The sequence below is a fragment of the Oncorhynchus clarkii genome, chromosome 6, assembly GCF_045791955.1.
Source record: "Oncorhynchus clarkii lewisi isolate Uvic-CL-2024 chromosome 6, UVic_Ocla_1.0, whole genome shotgun sequence".
Lineage (NCBI taxonomy): Eukaryota > Metazoa > Chordata > Actinopteri > Salmoniformes > Salmonidae > Oncorhynchus > Oncorhynchus clarkii.
In genome coordinates this window covers 73,614,362-73,639,012 of record NC_092152.1, presented here as the reverse complement: position 1 = coordinate 73,639,012, position 24,651 = coordinate 73,614,362, and the positions used below count along the sequence as shown (strand labels likewise).

Here is a 24,651-nt window from a genome sequence, read left to right as displayed (position 1 = left end):
TTTATGGTTACCCCCTGTTAATATAGATGTTTATGGTTACCCCCTGTTAATATAGATGTTTATAGTTACCCCCTGTTAATATAGATGTTTATGGTTACCCCCTGTTAATATAGATGTTTATGGTTACCCCCTGTTAATATAGATGTTTATAGTTACCCCCTGTTAATATAGATGTTTATAGTTACCCCCTGTTAATATAGATGTTTATGGTTACCCCCTGTTAATATAGATGTTTATGGTTACCCCCTGTTAATATAGATGTTTATGGTTACCCCCTGTTAATATAGATGTTTATGGTTACCCCCTGTTAATATAGATGTTTATGGTTACCCCCTGTTAATATAGATGTTTATAGTTACCCCCTGTTAATATAGATGTTTATAGTTACCCCCTGTAATATAGATGTTTATGGTTACCCCCTGTTAATATAGATGTTTATGGTTACCCCCTGTTAATATAGATGTTTATGGTTACCCCCTGTTAATACAGATGTTTATGGTTACCCCCTGTTAATATAGATGTTTATGGTCACCCCCTGTTAATATAGATGTTTATGGTTACCCCCTGTTAATATAGATGTTTATGGTTACCCCCTGTTAATATAGATGTTTATGGTTACCCCCTGTTAATATAGATGTTTATGGTTACCCCCTGTTAATATAGATGTTTATGGTTACCCTCCTTCCAGGTTCTTCAGCTCGTTTCATCTTTGCAAAAAACGTCTTCATGAAAAATTCTCTTTACGATCTGACCTATAAGTATAGGTGCTTATGTGTGTGTACATGCGTGATTGCGCACATCGTAGTTTGTGTGTGCGTGCGTATGTATTCACATTTTCCTGTCCTGCTACATATTCAAAATGTAACGAGTACTTTTGGGTGTCAGGGAAAATGTATGGAGTAAAAAGTACATCATTTTCTTTATGAATGTAGGTGAGTAAAAGTACAGTAGAGATACCCCCCAAAAATACTTAAGTAGTGCTTCAAAGTATTTTTACTTAGTTACTTTACACCACTGGCTCCGAGCCCATAGTAGGCCACCGGGTTCATGGTAATGGCTCCCTTCCTGAGGGGAAATTAGCCGCCCCGGGCCCTGATTGATAAACCAATAAATCTTTAGTGGCCTTGATAATTAAGCTGTCAGGGCTGCTTGTTACTGACAACCTTTTCGCTCCATGTTTACACAAACCACACATTGCCTCCCTGCCCTAGCAGTGCACTATACTGGCTAACCATACAGTACATAGGCAACACACTAGTTTCATGTCAGATCAATCAAATAGGGTTCATATATCCTCACCAGCACTACACCTCTACTCTGCTGGTTGACATGGATTAGGAATCCCTGTTGTCTGGCTGTGTAGTGTAGTAGTCCCTGGTAGGGCAGGGCTGTATGTACCTCTATACTGTTCCCCTCCTGAGGACATAAGAGCATGTTGGAACAGAGCCCTGTGGCGTGTATATCCTCTCACCTCAGAGCACTCTCAGCCACTCCCTCCCAGCATGGGTGCAAAATAGGCCAGAAATTGGGAGGGATGGTGGGAGTCTCCCCCCTCCTTAAAATAGTGATGATACTGAGATTGTACTGTAGGCATTTTTTTGTTTGATCTTAAATGCTCCCCCCTCCTTCCACTCCCCAGTGTTGTGCTATGTAGATGGTGTTTTGTATAACATCAAATTTGTATTGTTTCCCTTTGTAAAGAATATAATGCTAGGGTTGAGTAGATAAGTGGATATGGGTTGAATAGACTATGATCTCAGAGATTTAGTTTATAACCAGTCAAACATGCTCCAAAAATAATCAACCAGGCATAACCCCTCTAGTGTCTCCACCTTGACCTATGTATTTATTTATCTGTTGGCGTTGTGTTGTAATGTGCTGTGTTGTGTTGTGCTGTGTTGTGATGTGCTGTGTTGTGATGTGCCGTGCTGTGTTGTGATGTGCATTGATGTGTTGTGCTGTGATGTGTTGCATTGTGCTGTGTTGTGATGTGCTGTTCTGTGTAGTGATGTGTTTTGATGGGTTGTGATGGGTTTTTATGTGAGTTCCAGTTTGCTTTGTGGTGACGACAGACAGACAGACAGACAGACAGACAGACAGACAGACAGACAGACAGACAGACATTCATTCATTCATTCATTCATTCATTCATTCATTCATTCATTCATTCATTGATTGATTGATTGATTGATTGATTGATTGATTGATTGATTGATTGATTGCTGAGTGGAAGCAATGATGCAGATGGTCTCCATGCTTTCTGTAAACACCCAACATCCGCTTTAATCACAGCCGGCCCTCATCCCCTAGTTCTCAGCCGTCTTAGACGTAGCCCCCTCAGCTCAATGCCGCGGCAGGTAGCCTAGTGGTTAGAGCGTTGGGCCAGTAACCGAAAGGTTGCTGGATCGAATCCAGGCACTAACAAGGTAAACATCTGTCGTTCTGCCCCTGAACAAGGCAGTTAACCCACTGTTCCCTGGTAGGCCGTCATTGTAAATAAGAATTTGTTCTTAACTGACTTGCCTAGTTAAATAAAGGTTAAAATGCCAGCGGTGAGCCCACTCTATGTCTGGTCTGGGTCATACGTCCCTCTACCCCGGCCCCCATCCAGCTCATTCACATCCAGACCAGGCCGGACACACAGTGAGGGAACGTGCTTAACTGCAGTAAACTGGCTTTGATACATATTGGCAGCAGTCAGCGTTGTCTAAAGCGACAGGCTGTAGTGTACATTGAGGAACTAAGGAAGCTGCAGTGGACTGTGTGTGTGTGTGTGACTATGTGTGTGTGTGACTATGTGTGTGTGTGACTATGTGTGTGTGTGACTATGTGTGTGTCTCACTCACTGTGAGGTACGACTAGCTACATGGAGGGGTGTCAGGGATGTTAGTCACTCAGATGGCTCGGTGGACGACCCCTACCTTGGCACAGGGGGCACACTCTGGGGGGAGGTATCAGAGACGATCCCTGTCTGGCCCTGGATCCTGGACTGGATGCCCCCTTTCCACACATACACATGCTCCTTCTAAATGGCAGAGCAATCCAACTCCCCACCTATGGCGTGCCCTCTCCCATCTAGGCTTGATATGGAAAATACATGAATAAGTATTCATGTTGCTCTCGGTGTCATGTCCCGCAGCAAAGCCAAACCAATCATTGAGAGGTGTCTTTTCTTCCACAGTGGAACCTAATTTCATCTCACCTTTATTAGTGAGAGGAGAAGGTACTGTACATGCGTTCAGGAATCTTTTTGTTGTTCTTGTGCGTTTCATATCTAATTCACTCCTTATAATGTCAGCCATGTATTGCATTTCCGTTTGGTTGTAGCCGCCCCCCCCCCCCCCCCCCCCCCACACACACACAGGAGACATCTAGCTGTGCTATTAAGAATAAGGAATAAGGTAGTTGTTTGCATATAAACTTAGCATGTCCACTAGCTGTGTTGTGTAACTGATTTAATCATCAATACATATGATGATTTATGTAAGGTTTATTTATTTAATGGATAATGAGGTTAGGAGGCCAGGGTGTTGAGTGTTGATGAAGATGACGGTGGTGAAGATGAAGATGTATAGCCTACAGTAGGAGGGGAGAGATATAATAATAACATAGTCATCTCCTGTATGAGAGTGTTGTTGGGTAGATTCTACATGGAGGTTCATTATTAGACTCAGAGTGAGTAGGACTGGGACTGGCAGGGTGAGTAGAGGGTCTAGTGAGATCTCTTGGTGCAGGAAGGAGCTCTAATCGTCTTTGTCAACCTCCTGCCGGGATGTCAGGACTCATATAGGTGCTTGTGGCCTTACAGAGGAACAGGGAGACATCAGCGGGGTGCGATGCCTGCCGCTGACGCATCAACGTGCTGCCTTGTTCCCCACAACACTGACGGTCAGAACCAGCGAATGCTGGCGGTGCGAACACCAATTAGTTTAGAGGGGAGGCGATGGAATGGGCGAGGGAGGGAGTGTCCGGCTGCCCTGTGTGTGTTCTGTGGATCTCTGTGCCCTCTGTCACCGCTACTCAGTAGTTCCTCCAGCCCAGCGGACGAGGGAGGGAGGCAGTATTTCCATGGATGATCAGCTAAGGGCATTGCCAGCCACAACTAGGTTACCACAGCACTCGTTCCCCTGTTAGGGTACAGTAGTCATTAGCACTCACTCATAGAGACTAGAAAGAGGATTTAGGCCTGGTGACTGTCAATTTCAGATTCACCCAACAACTAAAATTAAAGGTGAACTGTTTGGGTCAGACACTCCATTATTTTAATAATGGTCATCCTTGGGGAGGACCTTGACCTCAATAGGTCTTATTGGTCCTTTATCCCCTTGTTACTCTTTACCTCAAATACGATATCTAATACATATTACTTATCCAAACCTATGTATGAATTCTAAAAAACCTCAAATGTAAGAAAATGGACAATGTATTGAAAAGCCAGCTCGTGTTGTGAATCAAAATGGTGGTGGATATTTCCACTGGACTAGTCCTGGATGATATTGCTGTTCTCAGCAGAGTGGTCTGTATACAGTGTTTGTTGATATTAGTATATTGCCAGATTCATCACACAGCCGTTCCAATCCTCCTGTGCATCCTTACCCAGCTCCCCGCCATCCAAACATTGTCAATCCTACTATATGCTGACTCAAATGGACTCTGGATGGAATAAAACCTATTAAAATAGTGTATTATAATGAGCAGCTTATACACCTCTGAATCATAACAATGCAAGTGCATACACTACATTCCCTGTACGATTGCACCTTGAATGAAATGAGAAAATCAGAGTCCTTTTTCCACAGGAACAGCCCTGTAATTGTCTATAGGGACATGCAAACTAATACTGTAAAAGGGAGACATATAGTATTGTTTTATACAGACATTGTTGTAAGAGCTAATGTACAGATGTAGGCTCTTAAGTTGAGCCAGTTTGCTACAGCAGGAAAATAGTCCTGCAGCAACAGGACATTTGAATTATTATGTGGATTATAATTCATTTACATTTTTGTCGGGGTGATACATTTTTCATGAGCGCAAAACAAGTCTGACATTTCTAAGTGGAAATGACAACTTTAGGTTTATTTTTAAAACTCAAATACACTACAAGTTTGCAGAAAAAAACTACATCTGTAGAACCCTTAAAACATGAATCCTCCATCTATTTGTTTCCAGGGATGATGATGACATTAACGATGTGGCGTCCATGGCGGGGGTGAACCTGAATGAAGAGAGCGCTCGTATCCTGGCTACCAACTCTGAGCTGGTGGGGACACACATCCGCTCCTGTAAAGATGAGGCCTTCCTTCACCCGGGCCTGTTACACAGACGCATCCTGGAGACAGGTACGGACAGTACACTACTACAGTACATGATGACACCCTCACTAGAGAAACCTCTGGAGAATACCCATATTGTATATGATGAGGACTTGTTCACAACAATAGAACATTAGAAGTTGCATACACAGTAAGTCTTTAAAGTCATTAAATGATAGAGAATTGAGGTGGAATCATGTATAGTATTGTTGTCTTCACGGTTAGTACTATCTCCAGGTCCATAATAATAATTCCATTATCATCTAGTGTTGCCAATGATGCTGATCTTCATTTTCATCATAGTGATTATTATCTTCAGATTGATCTTGAATTTATTCATGAACGTGTACCAAACAGAATCATGTTCCTTCAAACGTGTGTTGGTTTAGAAAATATAGGTCATACCCCTGTCTGTGTGTGTGTGTGATGAAATCTATCTGTTAGCTTTGTGTTTTCTTGTATTCTCCTTGTTGTTTCTGCATCTGTAGTGTCATCAGTAAAGACAGACAGTTTGATTTACTTCCCCTGATGGGAGGTTGCAGGCCAGGCCGGAGCAGATGCTCCTTTCTGCCCTCCCTCATTTTAAACTTGGTGCACTTAACAGTTCTTTCACCTCCTTTAATGAATTCTTCAGTGTCTGTCTGAACTTACTAGACCCCAGGCCCTGACATAAATACTTTATAGAGCTGTCTTTTGAAGGCTGCTTGTCAGATTGTCCTGTGGACTGAAGGAGGAGAGTTCAGAGTTACAAGACTGGATTTAGTTCTTCTTCTGTCCTTTGATTGGAGCTCCACATTCAGATACTGTCCTATTTGTGAATCTGAGATGATACACGGATATATATTACCATTAACAACTAAATCTTGAGTACAAGTTGCACTATAAGTCACACAGTAGATTAGAATTCAAGCACAACAGGGAGTTTTATCGCTAAGATGTTTTTTCTTGTTTTACCTAAGTATCCACAGTGACAGTGACAATGAGGCCCAGAGGTCATGTGCTGTTAGACAGTACATTGGTGAGGTTGTTATCCTGTCGCCTTGGGGAGGAGGGGGTTAAAAATGTAAATCTTGCTCTGGGGGCTTGGTGCTGTGCGGGGGCCGGGTGGGTGGGAGGCCATGGTGCCCCCTGCTGGGGAAGTGGCACTTAGGCGGCTTTGTTGTGTCAGTGATGGGCTGTGGAGAACTCTCAGCTGGCAGCAGAACCAAGGGAGGCTCCCCAGCCTGCCAACTCTGCTCAATCAGAGGCTAGTGGGGATGTGGTCCTCCTCACACAGTGGTGCACAGCCCTGACTCACCCATCTGCTTCATGCTGCCCTCTCTGCTCTCTGCTGCCACCACTGGACAGGGAGATGTATAGCGGGGTAGGGTAGATTCAGACCCGGTGAGGACCAGGGAACCCTGTGTCTTTCAGAATGTCCGCACACAGATTGGGAGAAGAGGAGCTTGTTTTTTTTCTCCCTGTTTCTTTCTTTCTTTATCCTTTTTTCTCTTTCTATCTCTTCCCATCTCTCTCTCCTCTCACCCCCCTTCTCTCTTTCTATCTCTCTTCTTTCTCCCCCTCCCCATCATTCTTCAGGCTTGTCCTTGAGCCGTGGGCCAGTTTCATTTGTGAAACCGCAAGCAGCAACTCCCTCCTGACTCCCAGGGCCTAGAACATATGCACAGCTGGAGTTCTCTAGAATAGCCTCTCAAAGTAAATGTGTACTGGTACCTCTGAGGTCCAATTCTGCAGAGACACATGCAGAAGTACTCAACTCCAGAGAGACTCACTCGTGTTCAGTGCAGAAAGTTCACTTTTCTCTATTTAAGGGTAGATGAGATTACCAGTAAAAACAGTACAAAATAAAGCCTGTTGAGGTGCTTGGAAACTAACACTAAAGCAATACGATGCTGTTTAGACTCTCCTATAGTCCTAAGTGAGGGGCTGGTGTGGACTACATTGTACATTGAGGAAGGTATTTATTATTTCATAGAGAACTTGGCTTTCTTTGTCTCGGTGCCTTAAAGATCTCAGTTTGTAGGAGAGTGGAAGCCTTTAGTATGTTACCTTTTGACATCTCTTACGAACCAGAGAAAATGTTTTTGAATGTTCACACTAATTACCAGGCTTATACGGATCTCGATCCTTTCGAGATGTTAGACTGGGAAAAGGTGTGTCTACAGTACGGCTGATTTAAATCATTGGTGTGGTTTACTTAAAAGTCTACCAGAGAGAACATTCTGTTAATGGAATATTAAAAAGGGAGAAAAACAGATCCTAACCTCCTAAACTCTGTCCTCTGAATTAGGACTTCACAAACTGTTTACTGCCAGAAAACTAGTCGAAATGATCCTTTAAAGTTAATGTTGTTTGCAGCTACACACATGAAAGATTGCAGAGTAAGCTTGGCAATTCATACATGGATACTATTCTCAACATGGCACTAGAACTGTGAAACATCTAGACAGAGCTTTATCATTATTAAACAAATACCCTTTTCACACTATGGTCCTGACCTAACCCAAACTGTGCTGGCACAGATGTTTTGCTTTGTCCTTTTTAGCATGGTTCCAACAACTATGGTGGATGTGGAACCAGGCCAGCTCATTACAGCTTGGTTTGGTTCGGCTCAGCTTGGTTCAGTAGTATGAAAAGCCTTTTTGGACTGGGATTTGGGGAGATCAGCGTGTATTAATGTTGGAGTCCTTCTGTCTGTGTGTGACCCTAAGCTAAGAAGTTTGGCGTGTCAGAGGTTCCTATGGAGGCTGTGAACTTCATCTCCCACGCTACCCAGTCCCGACTCCGCACTGTGCTGGAGAAGGTCTCCTCCATCGCACAGCACAGGATGGACGGTGGTAAAGTAAGTAGTCGTGCCAGAGACAGACATACCTATGAGGAGGTGGGCGCTTTTTACACTTAAGTGATAAACAACATAGCACAGTTTCCACATAAACATATTCATTAGAACTTGAAAAATACCTGGTAGATCTTTTTCAGGCCTCTGTCTGGCACACCAGCATGGGTGACATTAACTTTTAGCCTTGAATATAGCAATATAACCACATTTAATTGGGTTTCAATAAAGTCAATTCAACTCTGCTCCTTGTAAAAGAAAGAAAGCAAAAAACATAGCAACTTTGAAAAGCTGTTTTCCTGTTTGTATGTGAGGCAGAGGAGAGAGGTGGTGGGCTACAGCTGTCCCTGTCTTGTTTTGTCTTTTTTGCGGTTTGTAAATGAGGCGTGTTAGAAGCGTGAAGTCTCCTCGTCTCTGTGAAGCCACTGTTGACATCAGCAAAAAACCAACCCGGGCGGGCGGCCTGAAAGAGAGAGCACGGCTCGACTGAGTTACGGAGGAGGGGAGGAGTGCAGGCTCAGCTCTGAACAAAGGAGGGAGGAAGGATGAGAGAGACGTGCGCGTGGTGACAAACCCTCAGATGTCACTCCACTCTGTGCTCTGCTTTGCCACCCAGCTCCTCACATCGCCACAGAGAGGGAGATAGAGTGAGAGAAACTGATAAAGGGTGTTGGGGGAGAACAGAGCGACAGAGACACACACAGGGAATAAACAATTGTCATATTAACTTTTTGATGACCCACAAACTTTGTTTTCCTTCTGAAACTTGTCTCATCTTCCCATCTCCCAAGTGCAGAACAACATATTTAACACAACGAGAAGCGGTGATACGTGTAAACAAAGAAAAGTTGTGATTAGTTAGTAATATGTTTATCCAAACTCCTAAAGTTGTAGTAATATGTTTATCCAAACTGGTGGTTGAGAGAGACGAGGTGTCTAAACCAAACTGGTGGTTGAGAGAGACGAGGTGTCTAAAGTTGTAGTAATATGTTTATCCAAACTGGTGGTTGAGAGAGACGAGGTGTCTAAAGTTGTAGTAATATGTTTATCCAAACTGGTGGTTGAGAGAGGTGGTTGACGAGGTGTCTAAAGTTGTAGTAATATGTTTATCCAAACTTGTGGTTAAAATAATATGTTTATCCAAACTGGTGGTTGATGTCTAAAGTTGTAGTAATATGTTTATCTTGGTTGAGAGAGACGAGGTGTCTAAAGTTGTAGTAATATGTTTATCTGGTGGTTGAGAGTATTGTAGTAATATGTTTATCCAAACTGGTGGTTGAGAGAGACGAGGTGTCTAAAGTTGTAGTAATATGTTTATCCAAACTGGTGGTTGAGAGAGACGAGGTGTCTAAAGTTGTAGTAATATGTTTATCCAAACTGGTGGTTGAGAGAGACGAGGTGTCTAAAGTTGTAGTAATATGTTTATCCAAACTGGTGGTTGAGAGAGACGAGGTGATTAAAGTTGTAGTAATATGTTTATCCAAACTGGTGGTTGAGAGAGACGAGGTGTCTAAAGTTGTAGTAATATGTTTATCCAAACTGGTGGTTGAGAGAGACGAGGTGTCTAAAGTTGTAGTAATATGTTTATCCAAACTGGTGGTTGAGAGAGACGAGGTGTCTAAAGTTGTAGTAATATGTTTATCCAAACTGGTGGTTGAGAGAGACGAGGTGATTAAAGTTGTAGTAATATGTTTATCCAAACTGGTGGTTGAGAGAGACGAGGTGTCTAAAGTTGTAGTAATATGTTTATCCAAACTGGTGGTTGAGAGAGACGAGGTGTCTAAAGTTGTAGTAATATGTTTATCCAAACTGGTGGTTGAGAGAGACGAGGTGTCTAAAGTTGTAGTAATATGTTTATCCAAACTGGTGGTTGAGAGAGACGAGGTGTCTTGTCTAAAGTTGTAGTAATATGTTTATTGTCTAAAGTTGTAGTAATATGTTTATCCAAACTGGTGGTTGAGAGAGACGAGGTGTCTAAAGTTGTAGTAATATGTTTATCCAAACTGGTGGTTGAGAGAGACGAGGTGTCTAAAGTTGTAGTAATATGTTTATCCAAACTGGTGGTTGAGAGAGACGAGGTGTCTAAAGTTGTAGTAATATGTTTATCCAAACTGGTGGTTGAGAGAGACGAGGTGTCTACCAAACTCACTCTTGTGGTTAAAATTAAAATGAGATCTTCTTAGTATCTTTTATTTTTCCTCCACTCACTGTCTCTCTGCAGGATGAGGAGTGGTTTGAGCAGTCGGCAGACGTGCGGTCGCAGCTAAAGTTCTTTGAGCAGCTGGAGAGGATAGAGAAGCAGAGGAAGGATGAACAGGAGAGAGAGATCCTACTCAAAGCAGCTAAAGTAAGTCCTAGTCGCCTTCTTGTTATAAAGGCATATATCCCTTTTAGTTACAACCACACAGTCATGGAAGTGTTTTCACATTCAATCCTGATCCCGTGCTTCTACACCTGCATTGCTTGCTGTTTGGGGTTTTAGTCTGGTTTTCTGTACAGCACTTTGAGATATCAGCTGATGTAAGAAGGGCTATATAAATACATTTGATTTGATTTAGCCCAATTTAGCAATACGCTGAAATCTTACCAGTTTCAGTTTCCCCATTTCTAAGCCTACCTCATACACCATGAAGTCCAGTGTAGGGACTAGAGGTCAACCGATTAATCTGAATGGCAGATTAATTAGGGCCGATTTCAAGTTTTCATAACAATCGGAAATCGGTATTTTTGGGCGCCGATTTTACGATTTTTTTTATACCTTTATTTAATCTTTATTTAACTAGGCAAGTCAGTTAAGAACACATTCTTTTTTTCAATGACGGCCTAGGAACAGTGGGTTAACTGCCTTGTTCAGGTGCAGGACGACAGATTTTCACCTTGTCAGCTCGGGGGATCCAATCTTGCAACCTTAACTAGTCCAACGCAATAACGACCTGCCTCTCTCTCGTTGCACTCCACAAGGAGTTACGCGAATGCAGTAAACCAAGGTAAGTTGCTAGCTAGCATTAAACTTATCTTATAAAAAACAATCAATCATAATCACTAGTTAACTACACATGGTTGATGATATTGCTAGATATTATCTAGCGTGTCCTGCGTTGCTTATAATCTGACTGAGCATACAAGTATCTGACTGAGCGGTGGTAGGCAGAAGCAGGCGCGTAAACATTCATTCAAACAGCACTTTCGTGCGTTTTGCCAGCAGCTCTTCGTTGTGCGTCAAGCATTGCGCTGTTTATGACTTCAAGCCTATCAACTCCCGAGATGAGGCTCGTGTAACCGAAGTGAAATGGCTATCTAGTTAGCGCGCGCTAATTGTAGTTGTGTTGCTGGTTCGAGCCCAGGGAGGAGCGAGGAGAGGGACGGAAGCCATACTGTTACACTGGCAATACTAAAGTGCCTATAAGAACATCCAATAGTCAAAGGTTAATGAAATACAAATGGTATAGAGGGAAATAGTCCTATAATTCCTATAATAACTACAACCTAAAACTTCTTACCTGGGAATATTGAAGACTCATGTTAAAAGGAACCACCACCTTTCATATGTTCTCATGTTCTCAGCTAGGAACTGAAACGTTAGCTTTCTTACATGGCACATATTTTACATGGAACATATTGCACTTTTACTTTCTTCTCCAACACTTTGTTTTTGCATTATTTAAACCAAATTGAACATGTTTCATTATTTACTTGAGGCTAAATTGATTTTATTGATGTATTATATTAAGTTAAAATAAGGGTTCATTCAGTATTGTTCTAATTGTCATTATTACAAATAAAAAATAAATAAAAAAATTGGCCGATTAATCGGTATCGGCTTTTATGGTCCTCCAATAATCGGTATCGGTATCGGCGGTGAAAAATCATAATCGGTCAACCTCTAGTAGGGACTGTAGCTCTGTTGCTATTGTGTGTGTTACTTGTGTGTGAGGTGGTGTGTAAGGTGGTGTGTAAGGTGGTGTGTAAGGTGGTGTGTAAGGTGGTGTGTAAGGTGTTGTGTAAGGTGGTGTGTAAGGTAGTGTGTAAGGTAGTGTGTAAGGTGGTGTGTAAGGTGGTGTGTAAGGTAGTGTTTAGCTGTGGTGTGGTGTGTGTTCCTTGTCAGTGTCTAGGGCAGTGTGGTGTCCTCGCTGTTCCTGCCCAGGCCCTAGCTAACAGATGAAACCGAGTGCGCCCTCCATAGAGTGACCTCAGTGTGTTCTCCCGCCCCCTCGCTCTAGGGCTCCTTTGTCCTCTCATTGTCCCCAACACAACAAGCAGAGGAACCACTGTGGAACTCTATACATTCCTCTGATCTGATCCTCCTCACATACCCGCTGACACGCCCAGAGCTAAAAGCGTGTCATGTCAGCCATCTCAGTACTCAGGAGAACCAGCTTCAACAGTAGTGGGCAGGAGAGCCTCAGAGAGCCTTACAGAGTCTCAGAACAGATGAATTGCATCTAGGCCGTCTCTGCACACTCATGTGTGTCCATCCAGTCACACTCAGGCTGTTGATACTGGTGTAAACACTTCTTGCACACACTTAACTTGTATAAGATTATGAAATGACTTGAATAAGTTCTCACATACTTCATACAATCTATCAAATAAGACAGGTACATAATTCATTAGACATACAGTATGATGCGAAGGTTCAATACTGTCACCACCAACAGAATGTGTTTTGAAGGGAAATGCCCCACGGTGAGACATTAGAGAGAAGCTTGCTTCATTTAATACATCTTCAACAGAGACAATGTCCCACAGCTGATTGCATTATCACTTCCCTGTGTTAACAGCATTGTTATGGTCTGGCCCTGCCTGCCATGCAGGACATTAGAAACATTCAGACTGATGAACAATGACCCGCCTTGCTTTTGTTATAGTTGGTAATTAGGAAACTACTGCCTTGACAGCAAAGCTGTTAAGCACCAAGTTTTATTTTGTTATTTAAAAAAAGATGCAATCTCAGGGCCTAACTGTAAGTGTCTTTAGAAGGAGTATATGACAGTAGGTTTGACTAAACATCAGTTTATCACACCTGAATAAATCTTTAGTATAAAGTGTATAACTAATATGCAATATGTGTTGTCTGGCCACATTAATTAATCTGACTTGTCCATTTCCACTGTACACTTCCTACAGTATATTTCACTCTCTAACTGATGTATTCAAACAGTATAGAGAGAGAGAGAGAGATAGATGGAGAGAGAGAGAGAGAGAGAGAGAGAATAAAGCATGTCAGTACCACCATGGCCCTTTGTAAACAGTCCATCTTTGTCCCTGTTTTCTCCCCGCTGACGGCCAGGCTCCACGCTGGGGCTCCCTTATAATTTGACCTCTCAAATAAGAATCTACTGAAATAATCCCCTCCTCCGCTCCCACTCCTCCGTCCATTTAAAATATGACTCAGGTCTTCAGGGATGCTCCGGCCGACTGGAGGGCAAATGCATTAGTTTTAGTTGAGACACCGACCAGCACGTGAACCGCCTGATATATTTAAAGCCAATTAGCAAGGAGCAGGGCAAGACGACTGCATCTGTTCATGAAGGCAGGGTTTGGAGGGAGGGATGGAGGGAGGGATGGAGGAAGGGAGGGAGCCAGGGCACGGGTAGCTAGACTCTTGCTTTCCAGCACCACTGAAGGCAAATAGCATTTGATTGCTTATAGTAGAAAAAATAAACATTGGGAGGAGCATCACGTTCAGAGATATTAATGAAGTCTTTAAAACCACTGGGATGACCATGCTCTTAGAGAGGTTAGGCAATGTTAATGACACATTGGACCATTACTAGTCACATCCCTAACCGTCATTCAAGCTAAATGAATTTATGCTAGTTAAACAGGAAGTAGATTTTTTTATAGAATTATTCCCATTGCTATGGCAGGGGGCAGCACTGTTAGCTGCCTGTATTACCATAGCATAGACGAAGACCTACGGGTCGAAACGTTGTACAATAAAACTACGGGAACATTCAACAGTGTATCTATCTTTCTTTCATAGACTCATAGGAAAAGTACACTGCGTCGCTGATAGCTACAGTAGGCTAGTACTGTGATAGTGTGGTGATCTGGCAGGGTGCCACTAACAGTGAGCTTTTAGAAGAGTCCCTGTATGGTTAATTGGAAGCCCTGTGGTAAACAGCTCACACAGACAGGTACAAGCTGCACAGGCAGCTCAGCTCTCACTGACTAATTACAGTGGCGCTCCAGTACTGTGGACTCTGGTCCTGACTCTAGAGAGATACGTATGCACACACACACACACACACACGCACACGCACACGCACACACACACACACACACACACACACACACACACACACACACACACACACACACACACACACACACACACACACACACACACACACACACACACACACACACACACACACACAGCAATGGCACTGGAACAAAAGAGGGACAGACAGACAGAATGCCTGTGACTTTCTGAGTTTGAGCACATTCTCCCGGCCCTGTGTGCTCTGCTGGCTCGTGCAGAATTTTTAATAACCTCCTTTGATTAGAATCTCCCTCCAGCAGCTTATTTACGGCGGGATTTGGCGCAGGTTTAAAGGGCACTGGCCTTGGGCGCTCAATTGCACTTCTATGAATCCAAATACGATGTCCTTGACACCTTGTATCCTGTTCCCATTTTGTACTATTTTTGTGCTGGCTGCAACAGATGAGGGGGTCCTTAAACCAGCTGTTAACCTGTGTCTCCCCCCCCCCCCCCCCCCCCCCCCAACTCTGCAGAGTCGCTCCAGGCAAGAGGACCCAGAGCAGGCTCGGCTGAAACAAAAAGCTAAGGAGGTAAGCGCTGTGCTGGAGATCATTACCCTTGACATTTTCCCAAGACTTCAACATATAAATTTTTCATGCCTCGCTACATATGTAATGCCATTTAAAGGTCTGACTTAAAAAGTTGTAGGAATTATTTGTGCTGATTGATGTCCGCCTCGTTTGGAAAAGTGGTTTCTATAGAACAGACACACCACACCAAAGAGATCCTCCTCCTCGTTTCTCTCTCCCTCTCTCTTTTCTGGCTCCCGATAACCTTTTGAAGACTGCTGTTCATTGTGCATGGCTCTTTCAAAGAGATAGATTGGGGAGCCTATCAGTGTTGTGAGTACCGGTTTAATATTCAACATAGCACTTTCTGTGGAGCCATTTGCATTGTAAAGGCTGATAGAAAAATGTTTACTGTCACAGTTATGTATACATTTTGGTTTAAAACATTGAAATGGCTTTGGCACTGTAGGCGCACAAATGGGAAATATAAAAAACATAGTAGGAAGCTACTGTGCTTATTTGTTCAATTATACAGCTACAGTGTCTTCAGAAAGTATTCATACCCCTTGACTTATTCCACATTTTGTTGTTACAGCCTGAATTCAAAATTGATTAAATATAATGTTTTTCTCATCCATCTGCACACAATATCCAATAATGACAATAGTGAAAACGGGTTTTTAGAATAGTTTTCAAATGTATTGAAAATTAAATACAGAAATATCTAATTTACATTAGTATTCTCACCCATGACTCAATACTTTGTAGAAGCACCTGACAGAGATTACAGCTGTGAGTCTTTCTGAGTAAGTCTCTAAGAGCTTTCCACACCTTAATTGCGCAACAATTTCCCATTATTATTTTCAAAATTCTCAAAGCTCTGTCAAATGGGTTATTGATCATTGCTTTAGAACCATTTTCAGGTCTTGCCATAGATTTTCAAGTAGATTTAAGTCAAAAGTTTAACTTGGCCTCTCAGTCACTGTCTTCTTGGTAAGCAACTCCAGTGTAGATTTGGCCTTGTGTTTTACGTTATTGTCCTACTGAAAGGTGAATTAATCTCCCAGTGTCTGGTGGAAAGCAGACTGAACCCGATTTCCTCTAGGATTTTGCCTGTGCTTAGCTCCATTTTATTTATTTTTTATCCTGAAAAACTCACAAGTCCTTAGCAATTACAAGCATACCCATAACATGATGCAGCCACCACAATGCTTGGAAATATGGAGAGTGGTAGTCAGTAATGTGTTGTATGGGATTTGCAGCAAACATAACATTTTGTATTCAGGACAAAATGTTAATTGCTTTGCCACATTTTTTGCGGTATTACTTTAGTGCCTTTAGAATATTTTTATTCTGTACATGCTTCCTTCTTTTCACTCTGTAAATTAGGTTAATATTTAGGAGTAACTACAATGTTGTTGACCCATCCTCAGTTTTCTCCTATCACAACCATTAAACTCTGTAACTGTTTTAAAGTCACCATTGGCCTCATGGTGAAATCCCTGAGTGGTTTCCTTCCTCTCATTGGTCTTTGTGGTTTAATCTGTGTTTGAAATGCACTGCTTGACTGACGGATAATTGTAAGTGTGGGTTACAGAGATGAGGTAGTCATTCCAAAATCATGTTGAACACTATTATTGTATGCAATTTTTACTTCTGAACTTATTTAGGCTTACCATAATGAAGGGGTTGAATACTTATTGACCCAAGACATTTCAGCTTTTCATGTGTAAAAATTATATTCTAAAAACATAATTACACTTTCACATTATGGGCTATCGTGGGTAGGCCAGTAACCAAATAAATCTCAATTTAATACATTTTAAATTTACGATGTAACAGAACGTGGAAAAAGTTAAGGAGTGTGAATACTTTCTGAAGGCACTGTAAATCATGATAGATCTCTAGCAACATAGAGCTGCTTAGCCCCATTTCAATTCTATGTCCATACTAGTGTACCACTTAGTATGAAGCAATGTATTGGACATGCAATCCAAGTGGTATGCTATGGACATTAGAATGGGGATCTTCTCTCCTCTCCACTCTGCTCTCTGTAAAGAGATCTTACACTACCACCACACCAGTGTGTGGTGAAGGGATGCCTTTCATTGGCTCTGTTCATTCGTTTAGAACTTTGAGACTAGATCTCAGCCTCCCCATAAGCCCTAGCTGCATATGCAAATGAGGCAGTGTAATAGGCTGTGCTGCGATAGGTTCGCCCCGGGGTGGTGTGATCAAAGTGGATCTCCTCCCCGTTAAGTGGCAGGCCGCTCATCATCTGGATAGAGCCAGATTATCTTCTGAGAAAGAAACGCGGCACGCGCACATTCTCATTTTCATTTTAGAATTTCAGAAGGAGCAGAGGGAGGGGGGGGTTGGGGGGTGAAATTGTTACTTTATGTAATGTTCAGTGCGACAGTCAGGGATGACACCACTACAGGGGGAATTTTTTTTCTCCACGTTTTTTCATCCCCCCCTTCTCTCTTTTTTTTGCTTAATGGCCGTCGTTTCTCAGTCCTGTGCCTCTCTGGTTTTCATCACCTGACTGGCTCAAGGGGACAGAGCTAGCTGTTTGTGTCACCACGGTTACCGCAGAGGGAGTCTGTCGGTGGCGGCTCCTTGTTCAGCACATCTGCACAAATTTCATCAGGATAATGAGGCTGAGCTGCTCTTCCAGGTGACTGATGGACGGGTGGACAATCCTGCCAACCCTCTTTCCGAAAATAATTTTCTATGACAGTTATATACTTGTTCCAAGGAATGTGTTTGAAATTGAGTTGGCGCTGATTTGTTTGTAAAGGCAGGTGTGGTATATGGGGAGGGAACAGGGAGGTGTTGGGGAACTTTATTGAGGTGCTTACAGGTGAATTACACCCAGTCAGAGTGGGATGATAGAGAAACACTACTCTGGTAGTGTGATGGCAGCCGTGGCTCCATGTGGCCTCTATCAGACCGCTCCAGTTTCCACCTCAACCTAATCCATCCCCCTTCCCCGTCAGCCTTCAGTACCGCCCAGGCAGATAGCAAAAGGCATAAGGCCTGTGTGTAGCACCCCTGTTTCCTCCATTCAGAAACATTCGCCCAAAAGGTCAGATGGGCTATTTTAGAAATGCCCCCAGTGAAAATCAATGGCCAAAACGAGTATTCCTCATTTCTTTATTTTTTGGTCTGGTCTGTGTGCTCTGTCTGAAATCCCACTGAGGCAGGAGGTGAGGCAGTGAGAGAGGGGTGGGGGGGAGAGTGGACCAGACCTACATACATCACAGTGTCAGACACACAGACACACTGCGGCCATAGATTCATCATCAGAACTCCATCTGGAGGCAGGGAGAGGAGAGAGGAAGACTCTCTCTGGTCTAAACTCATCATCCCCAGGACCTCACCTCCCACTGGGCACATCACGTCATTTCAACGTGGATAACTTGGTAATATTTGGTTGAGATGTTGATCAATGAGATTACAACCTATATTCACCCAGTCAAAAAGACAGCCAAAAGTGAATTGATATTCCAATGTGGTATCACTATGCTTTCAACCATCTAAAAGCACAACCAAATAAGATCACCACCAAATTCCAATGGAAAAACAATGTCTTATTTTTAGTTGTCACCCAAAGTACAGTATATCACTGCACGTTCAACCATTTAAAAGCATAACTAAGTTTAAAAGGGAATACAATGTTAGATATTTTGTTTTGTATTAATACAACCGATGAATGTGTTATCACTGTGCAGAACCAAACAACCTGGGCTGCAATTGAAATTACATAAAAAATATATGGTGCAAGTGATCAATACTGTTTGACATTATTACAGCAATTGTAAAAATCTCCACAAACCTGCAGCGACCTATGCATTATTTTTATGAATACATAAGAAGACATTTTTAGTTACAGTCACCTCAATGAGGCCATGGATGTGTTACTCATTTTAAGGTTTAATGTTACATTAGCTTGTAAGATATTTAAATATATTTAGGCTATTACAACGGTATTACAACAGTAATTTTGAGTTGTGGTTGGTTGACAATGCAAACAACATCAACATTTGAAGGAGATGTATCTACTGCTTGGATAGTTTCATCTGAACCACCGGCTTAATCCCATTCTGTAACTTTTCTTTTTGGTTCAGTTGGAGATGGGAATTCAACCAACTGTATCATTTGTTAACTTGTCAACAAGTTAATAGGCTAAATGTATTGTATTTCACAAGTGATATTGAAATGTGTTTGCTTGTCAATGCAATCAAATAATAACATTTGAAGGAGATTTATCTTCTGTTGGATAGTTTCTTCTCTGTGCCACTGATGTAGTCTGGCTTTAATTCCATTTTGTCTACAAATGTCACGCCCTGGCCATAGAGAGGCTCTTTATTCTCTATTTTGGTTAGGCCAGGGTGTGACTAGGGTGGGCATTCTAGTTTCTTTATTTCTATGTTTTGGCTGGCTATGGGTCTCAATCAGGGACAGCTGTCTATCATTGTCTCTGATTGGGAATCATACTTAACCAGCCTTTTGCCCAACTGTGTTTTGTGGGTAGTTGTTTTCTGTATAGTTTATGCACCTTACAGAACTGTTTAGTTTTTTTTTTGGTTAATAAAGAATCATGAGCACTTATCACACTGCGTTTTGGTCCGATCCTCATTACGACGAGAGCCGTGACAACAAATTAATAATTGATATGTTGGATTTACATCTCCATCTCAACCAAAAATCTAAGTGAAAGAAAAGGACTAAATCAAACCAAACTTTAAATGCACTTTAAATAAAGTTTGATTTGATTTAGTACTATTCTTTAACTGATTTGGTCACATTTATTTTGCTCTGTTAAACCTGCCCTTTGGAATGACTTCGATAGCAACAGTGAATCTGTTTTGTTTTTAAGTGGAGGTCTCTCAACAATCGTTCTCATGATATCACATTGGTAATAGTCAGTGACAAATATCAAAGTTTATCAGGGCTCAGTTAAAACCCTGGATGGGAGGTCAAAGGGTACCTGTAGGTAGATCGATTCTCTTGTAGGAGGTGCTGCCCAGCCTATTGTTTTTTGTCTGAAAGTGGATATAACGTTGAAGATCTGACGTAGTTTTAAAGGTACAAATTCAACATATTTTATGCAAGGTTTGTCTATGTTGCAATTTGGTTACCATGATGACATAATCCTGTGGTTGAAATGTTACCCTCAAAATAAGAGTTGATGACTTTTTTCAAATTCAATGTATTTTTATTTTCCACATAGATTCCACATCACAATACGTTGACAAATAACGTTGAAACAATGTTTATTCAACCAGTTTGTTCCCAGTGGGATGGTTCTGGCTTTTAGCCTATGATTGGTTGGGAGGAGTCGGTCAAACGTCTGTCAGCTGATTGGGATAAATGGTTTCCCTTGAATTTGTTGCCTTTGTAAGGACAGGCTTTTATTTTGATGATGGCCCTTATCCTCCTAATTACATTCTTGATCAAACCAGCTAAGAAATGCAGGTCATTGATGTTTCGGGCCATGGCTTCAGAATCTAATTTGTCGAAAACCATAAATAATTAATGGTAAATGTGTTATTGGAAAAGCCCAATTATATTTTATACGCCACATGCAATGCCAAGGCTGAGTGCAAGCTTTTTGCTTCAGGTTTCCCACTAAATGAAACATATAGATAATCGAAATGGTTGTAAAATGGGTTACAGACTTATCACAGCTTGATACACCTATGATAAACTTCCTGGCAAACTAGGAATTGAAAGAGGTGAACTTTGGCATCATCAGGTGACATGTTGTTGCAGAGGAATATCAGGCGATGGACAGTTGGACAGAAGCCTGTCTTTTGTTCCTTCCTCAAACACACCTGATTTTATATAATCAACTAATCACGGTCTTCAGTCTGGACATGATTAGCTAAGCAGGTGTGTTACTGCAGGGCTGGAATGAAAGCCTGCACGCCCAGCTGCTATCCAAGACTGGAGTTTTACATAAAGATGATCCTCCACAAGAATTGAACATAGCTAGAGTATTTAGAGGTATATCACTATACAGTTTATGTCTTTGACTATAAGGACTGTCAGTGAGACTGTTGTTAAGACAGCTCTTGGTTGCTCTGAATGACACCCCCATATCAGCATCACGAGCAGGGCCGTTCCAGGCCAGAGGGGGGATGAGGGGGTGTTGGGGTGGGGGTGTGAGATGCGGGAGCCCCTGTCTTCCCTTCCTCTCTCTTCTCATCCAGCCAGTCGGATCTGTGTCCTTGCAGCATTGCTCCACTTTACCTCAGAGTGATTTCAGACCCGTGTGAAACTGAGATCTGTCCAATGGGAATCTCTCAGCTTTTTGTTAGAATAATTTTCCTCAAATATTTTTCCTCCTCAGGCGTTCAAAGGGAGTTTTTTCTTGCCTCATTTGCACACCAGGATTGATCATGAAATGTCTTGATCCACGCAGCAATGAATTCTGCCCTCGCTCAACTCTCAACCTTGTATGGCACCAATTAAAAGCAAGAGGCGCTATATGTACAGTGTGTCCTAGCCAGATGCATAAACATCTGCATACATCCACATAGTGTATTACTGGATTGACTTGGAGTCAGTAGCATCAACATGACATAGAAACACTGGTCAACATTTGTACATTTTTCTCTTCCCACCTCCATCAAGAGATATTGTAGATTTAGCCAACTTATTTTAATTATAACCTCTGGATGTAACCAATGTGCTCCAAGACATCATTGGCTCTAAGACACATGTTCATGATTTCCCAGCATCCCCCACAGATGACCAGGTCACATTTATCCTGTAAAGGCGCTTGTGCAACAGGCCCCGTCATGCAGCGCTATTTCTCCTCTATTGTCAGAGGTGTCAGAGGACAAGGCTACAGTGCCATGCGTTTATTAGGGTTTTTGTGTCTGTTGTATCTGTGGTCCACGGCCTCTCATCGCGTGGCCCCACAGAACCCGCCATCGTACCCAGTGTAGAGCGCTCACTGTTAGGCATGCTCAGGGCTAAAACCTGTCAGAATAATCACTATGATTATGAAGCCAGTTTGGGCTAGTTAACAGAGCGCTGACATTTGGTGATATACTGTAAGGACCAACACATGGCAGTAAATCTCTCCGTTTCATTGAACTTTTACGTTTGGCTTTTAAAATATGCTCTTTGAGAGTCTCTGTACATGGAAGATTGTGTTCTACTACAGGAAAAACAGTGAGGTTAAGTACCTCTGACCTCTTAGTGGTTATTACAAATGTGTATGTAGATACATGCAAATATCAGATATCCACACATCTTCTCAAATATTTCCCATTGTTGAAGGTTTTCATCAGTGTTGTTTGAAAGATCAAAGTGGGGCTATTTAATTGTTCATTTAATTATTTCAGAATGAAGATCTGTTTTGATGAACTCCTCAACATGCACAGCCTAGTCCACACTAGCACTATTTTTTGTTTTATTTGTTGCTTTGTTGTCTGGAGTTTCAACTTCTCTCAGTTTTTTTCCCTTTCTTTTTTTCCTCAAGACATATTATAAAGAAAAAAAATCACCAGGCTTTTAAAAATACCTTTGGTGTTCCTGTGTGTTTTGGAATATTGCAAAGTCCTGTAATGAGAAGGAAAACAACAAAAAAGGAGATTTGCCTCAGAGGGAGATTGCGGCTCGTCTTCTCTTGCAAAAGAAGCCTGTAGGACCACTTTTTCTTTGTGCGCTGTAGCACTCCTTGGGACTCCAGCGACAGGGGAATTGGGTACGCTGAGCTACGCTCGTGGCGGGGTGCCAGCCAGCCTCCCTCCGTTCCCGGGATAACAGGGAGAGGAGATGAGGCAGGATTGAGGACACGTTTCAATTAGGGAACAAACACCACACTTTTTTTTTATTTTATTTCACCTTTATTTAACCAGGTAGGCTAGTTGAGAACAAGTTCTCATTTGCAACTGCGACCTGGCCAAGATAAGGCATAGCAGTGTGAACAGACAACACAGAGTTACACATGGAGTAAACAATTAACAAGTCAATAACACAGTAGAAAAAAGGGGAGTCTATATATACATTGTGTGCAAAAGGCATGAGAAGGTAGGCAAATAATTACAATTATGCAGATTAACACTGGAGTGATAAATGATCAGATGGTTATGTAAAGGTAGAGATATTGGTGTGCAAAAGAGCAGAAAAATAAATAAATAAAAACAGTATGGGGATGAGGTAGGTGAAAATGGGTGGGCTATTTACCAATAGACTATGTACAGCTGCAGCGATCGGTTAGCTGCTCAGATAGCAGATGGCAGACACACACAGAGAAGAGAAGAAGAGCTAAATCTTGACCAGCCAGACTACCTCATATTCTCTTAACCTCTTTCCTTTCTAAACTGTACCTGCACTGAGAACAATAGCTCAACCAGCCTGCCCCCTTTTTATTTGAGAAATGTAATTTGTATAGAACTTCACAGGGGAAGGAAAAGGAGGGTAGTGTAAAAGAGAGGGGTCTTTCTTTGTGAGTTGATTCTCTAAGTGTGCCAGCTCTGCCCGCATGTTTCCATTAGATTGTCATGTTGGCTAATTAGAGAGCGGCAGCATGATTCACCTTGGTAATTAGCAGGACTTGCACACCACGTGCCTGGAGGCTAGTGTGAAAGAGGAGCCCAGCCTCAGAGCCCTGCAGTCTCCTCTCCTCTCCGCTGCATGCCTGCCTTCTCTCTCTCTCCCTGCTTCCCCGTGAAGATTCTCTCTCTTCTCATCTACCTTCCACTTTTTTGATTTAGAAATGAATAAATCATTGCAATCGTCCTCGTCCTCTTGAATATCTGAGTTCACATCTTTTCCTAGATGCAAATGATACATGATCAATAGAAAGGTGATGACTGAATCTAACTCTTTAAAAAGAGATGGGAAAGAAAGAGAGAGAGGGAAGACTGCTAGCCCAAGCACGGTCGCATGTAAAGGGAGACCATGTGAAAAAAGAACATTTCAAGTTGGACATTTTCCCTTAGATAAGCATTATTTTTAATGATCACCGCTTTCCTGGTGCTTCCTTATAATGCTGCTGCTTGAATATGCTTATCGGTGATTTCTGGGTTCCTCTGTTTAAAAACGTATTCTTTAAAAAATATTCTACAAATGTTATTCTAAGGAATTAAAATACTATCTCTGTGGATGGGTTTTGGAGTGTGTTTTATACACAATCAATTTTATATACACAGTCTTTATACACGGTTTAATTTCTGCAAATAAGTTGCAAATAAATACGAACCGTAGGGTCATGATAGTGGCCCTCACATAATGACCTTAGCTCCGGGGGGGGGGGCTCATGGCGCTGAATAATTGGTTGTTGGCTCTGGAAATAGTTCTGACGTATCCATCCAGCTCAGGAGAAAATAGAACATGCTGAGACTATAACTAGGGTTCATTTCCATAGGTAACGTATACGTATAGTAAGTATGACAGCAAACAGATGCTTTCTTCTTCTCTCTATTTTATGGTGAAGAAAAACCTTGACTGAACTTCTTCGATGTGGTATTAATCACTGTACAGGAATGTATTCATCGAGATAAGCATGTCTATGTATAATCCTTGGTTAATGCAGTGACTCATACCTACCTGCAGTATGTGTGTTTACTCCGAATAAATACATATTGTGGTGCATAAAACATTTGTAGAAACAAAAATTGAAAGACGTTATTATTTATTTTCTTTCCTGTATCTATTTGGGATCATTTGTATCCAAATCCAGTTCAGTTAAAGGGGCAATCTGAG

General features: G+C 42.0%; 1 protein-coding gene across 3 annotated transcripts in view; it reads left to right on the top strand.

The window, feature by feature from the left end:
* The window catches only part of LOC139411592 (transcription initiation factor TFIID subunit 4-like), a 116,026-nt gene that overhangs the window by 47,387 nt on the left and 43,988 nt on the right, over positions 1–24,651 (top strand). For 2 of the 3 annotated variants that reach the window (XM_071158151.1, XM_071158150.1), the window contains exons 9-12: positions 5,170–5,339; positions 8,024–8,154; positions 10,370–10,495; positions 14,890–14,946. In XM_071158151.1, coding sequence (XP_071014252.1) covers positions 5,170–5,339; positions 8,024–8,154; positions 10,370–10,495; positions 14,890–14,946 — 484 coding nt within the window. The remainder of the gene's footprint in view (positions 1–5,169; positions 5,340–8,023; positions 8,155–10,369; positions 10,496–14,889; positions 14,947–24,651) is intronic. The other variant, XM_071158152.1, reaches the window with a different exon arrangement.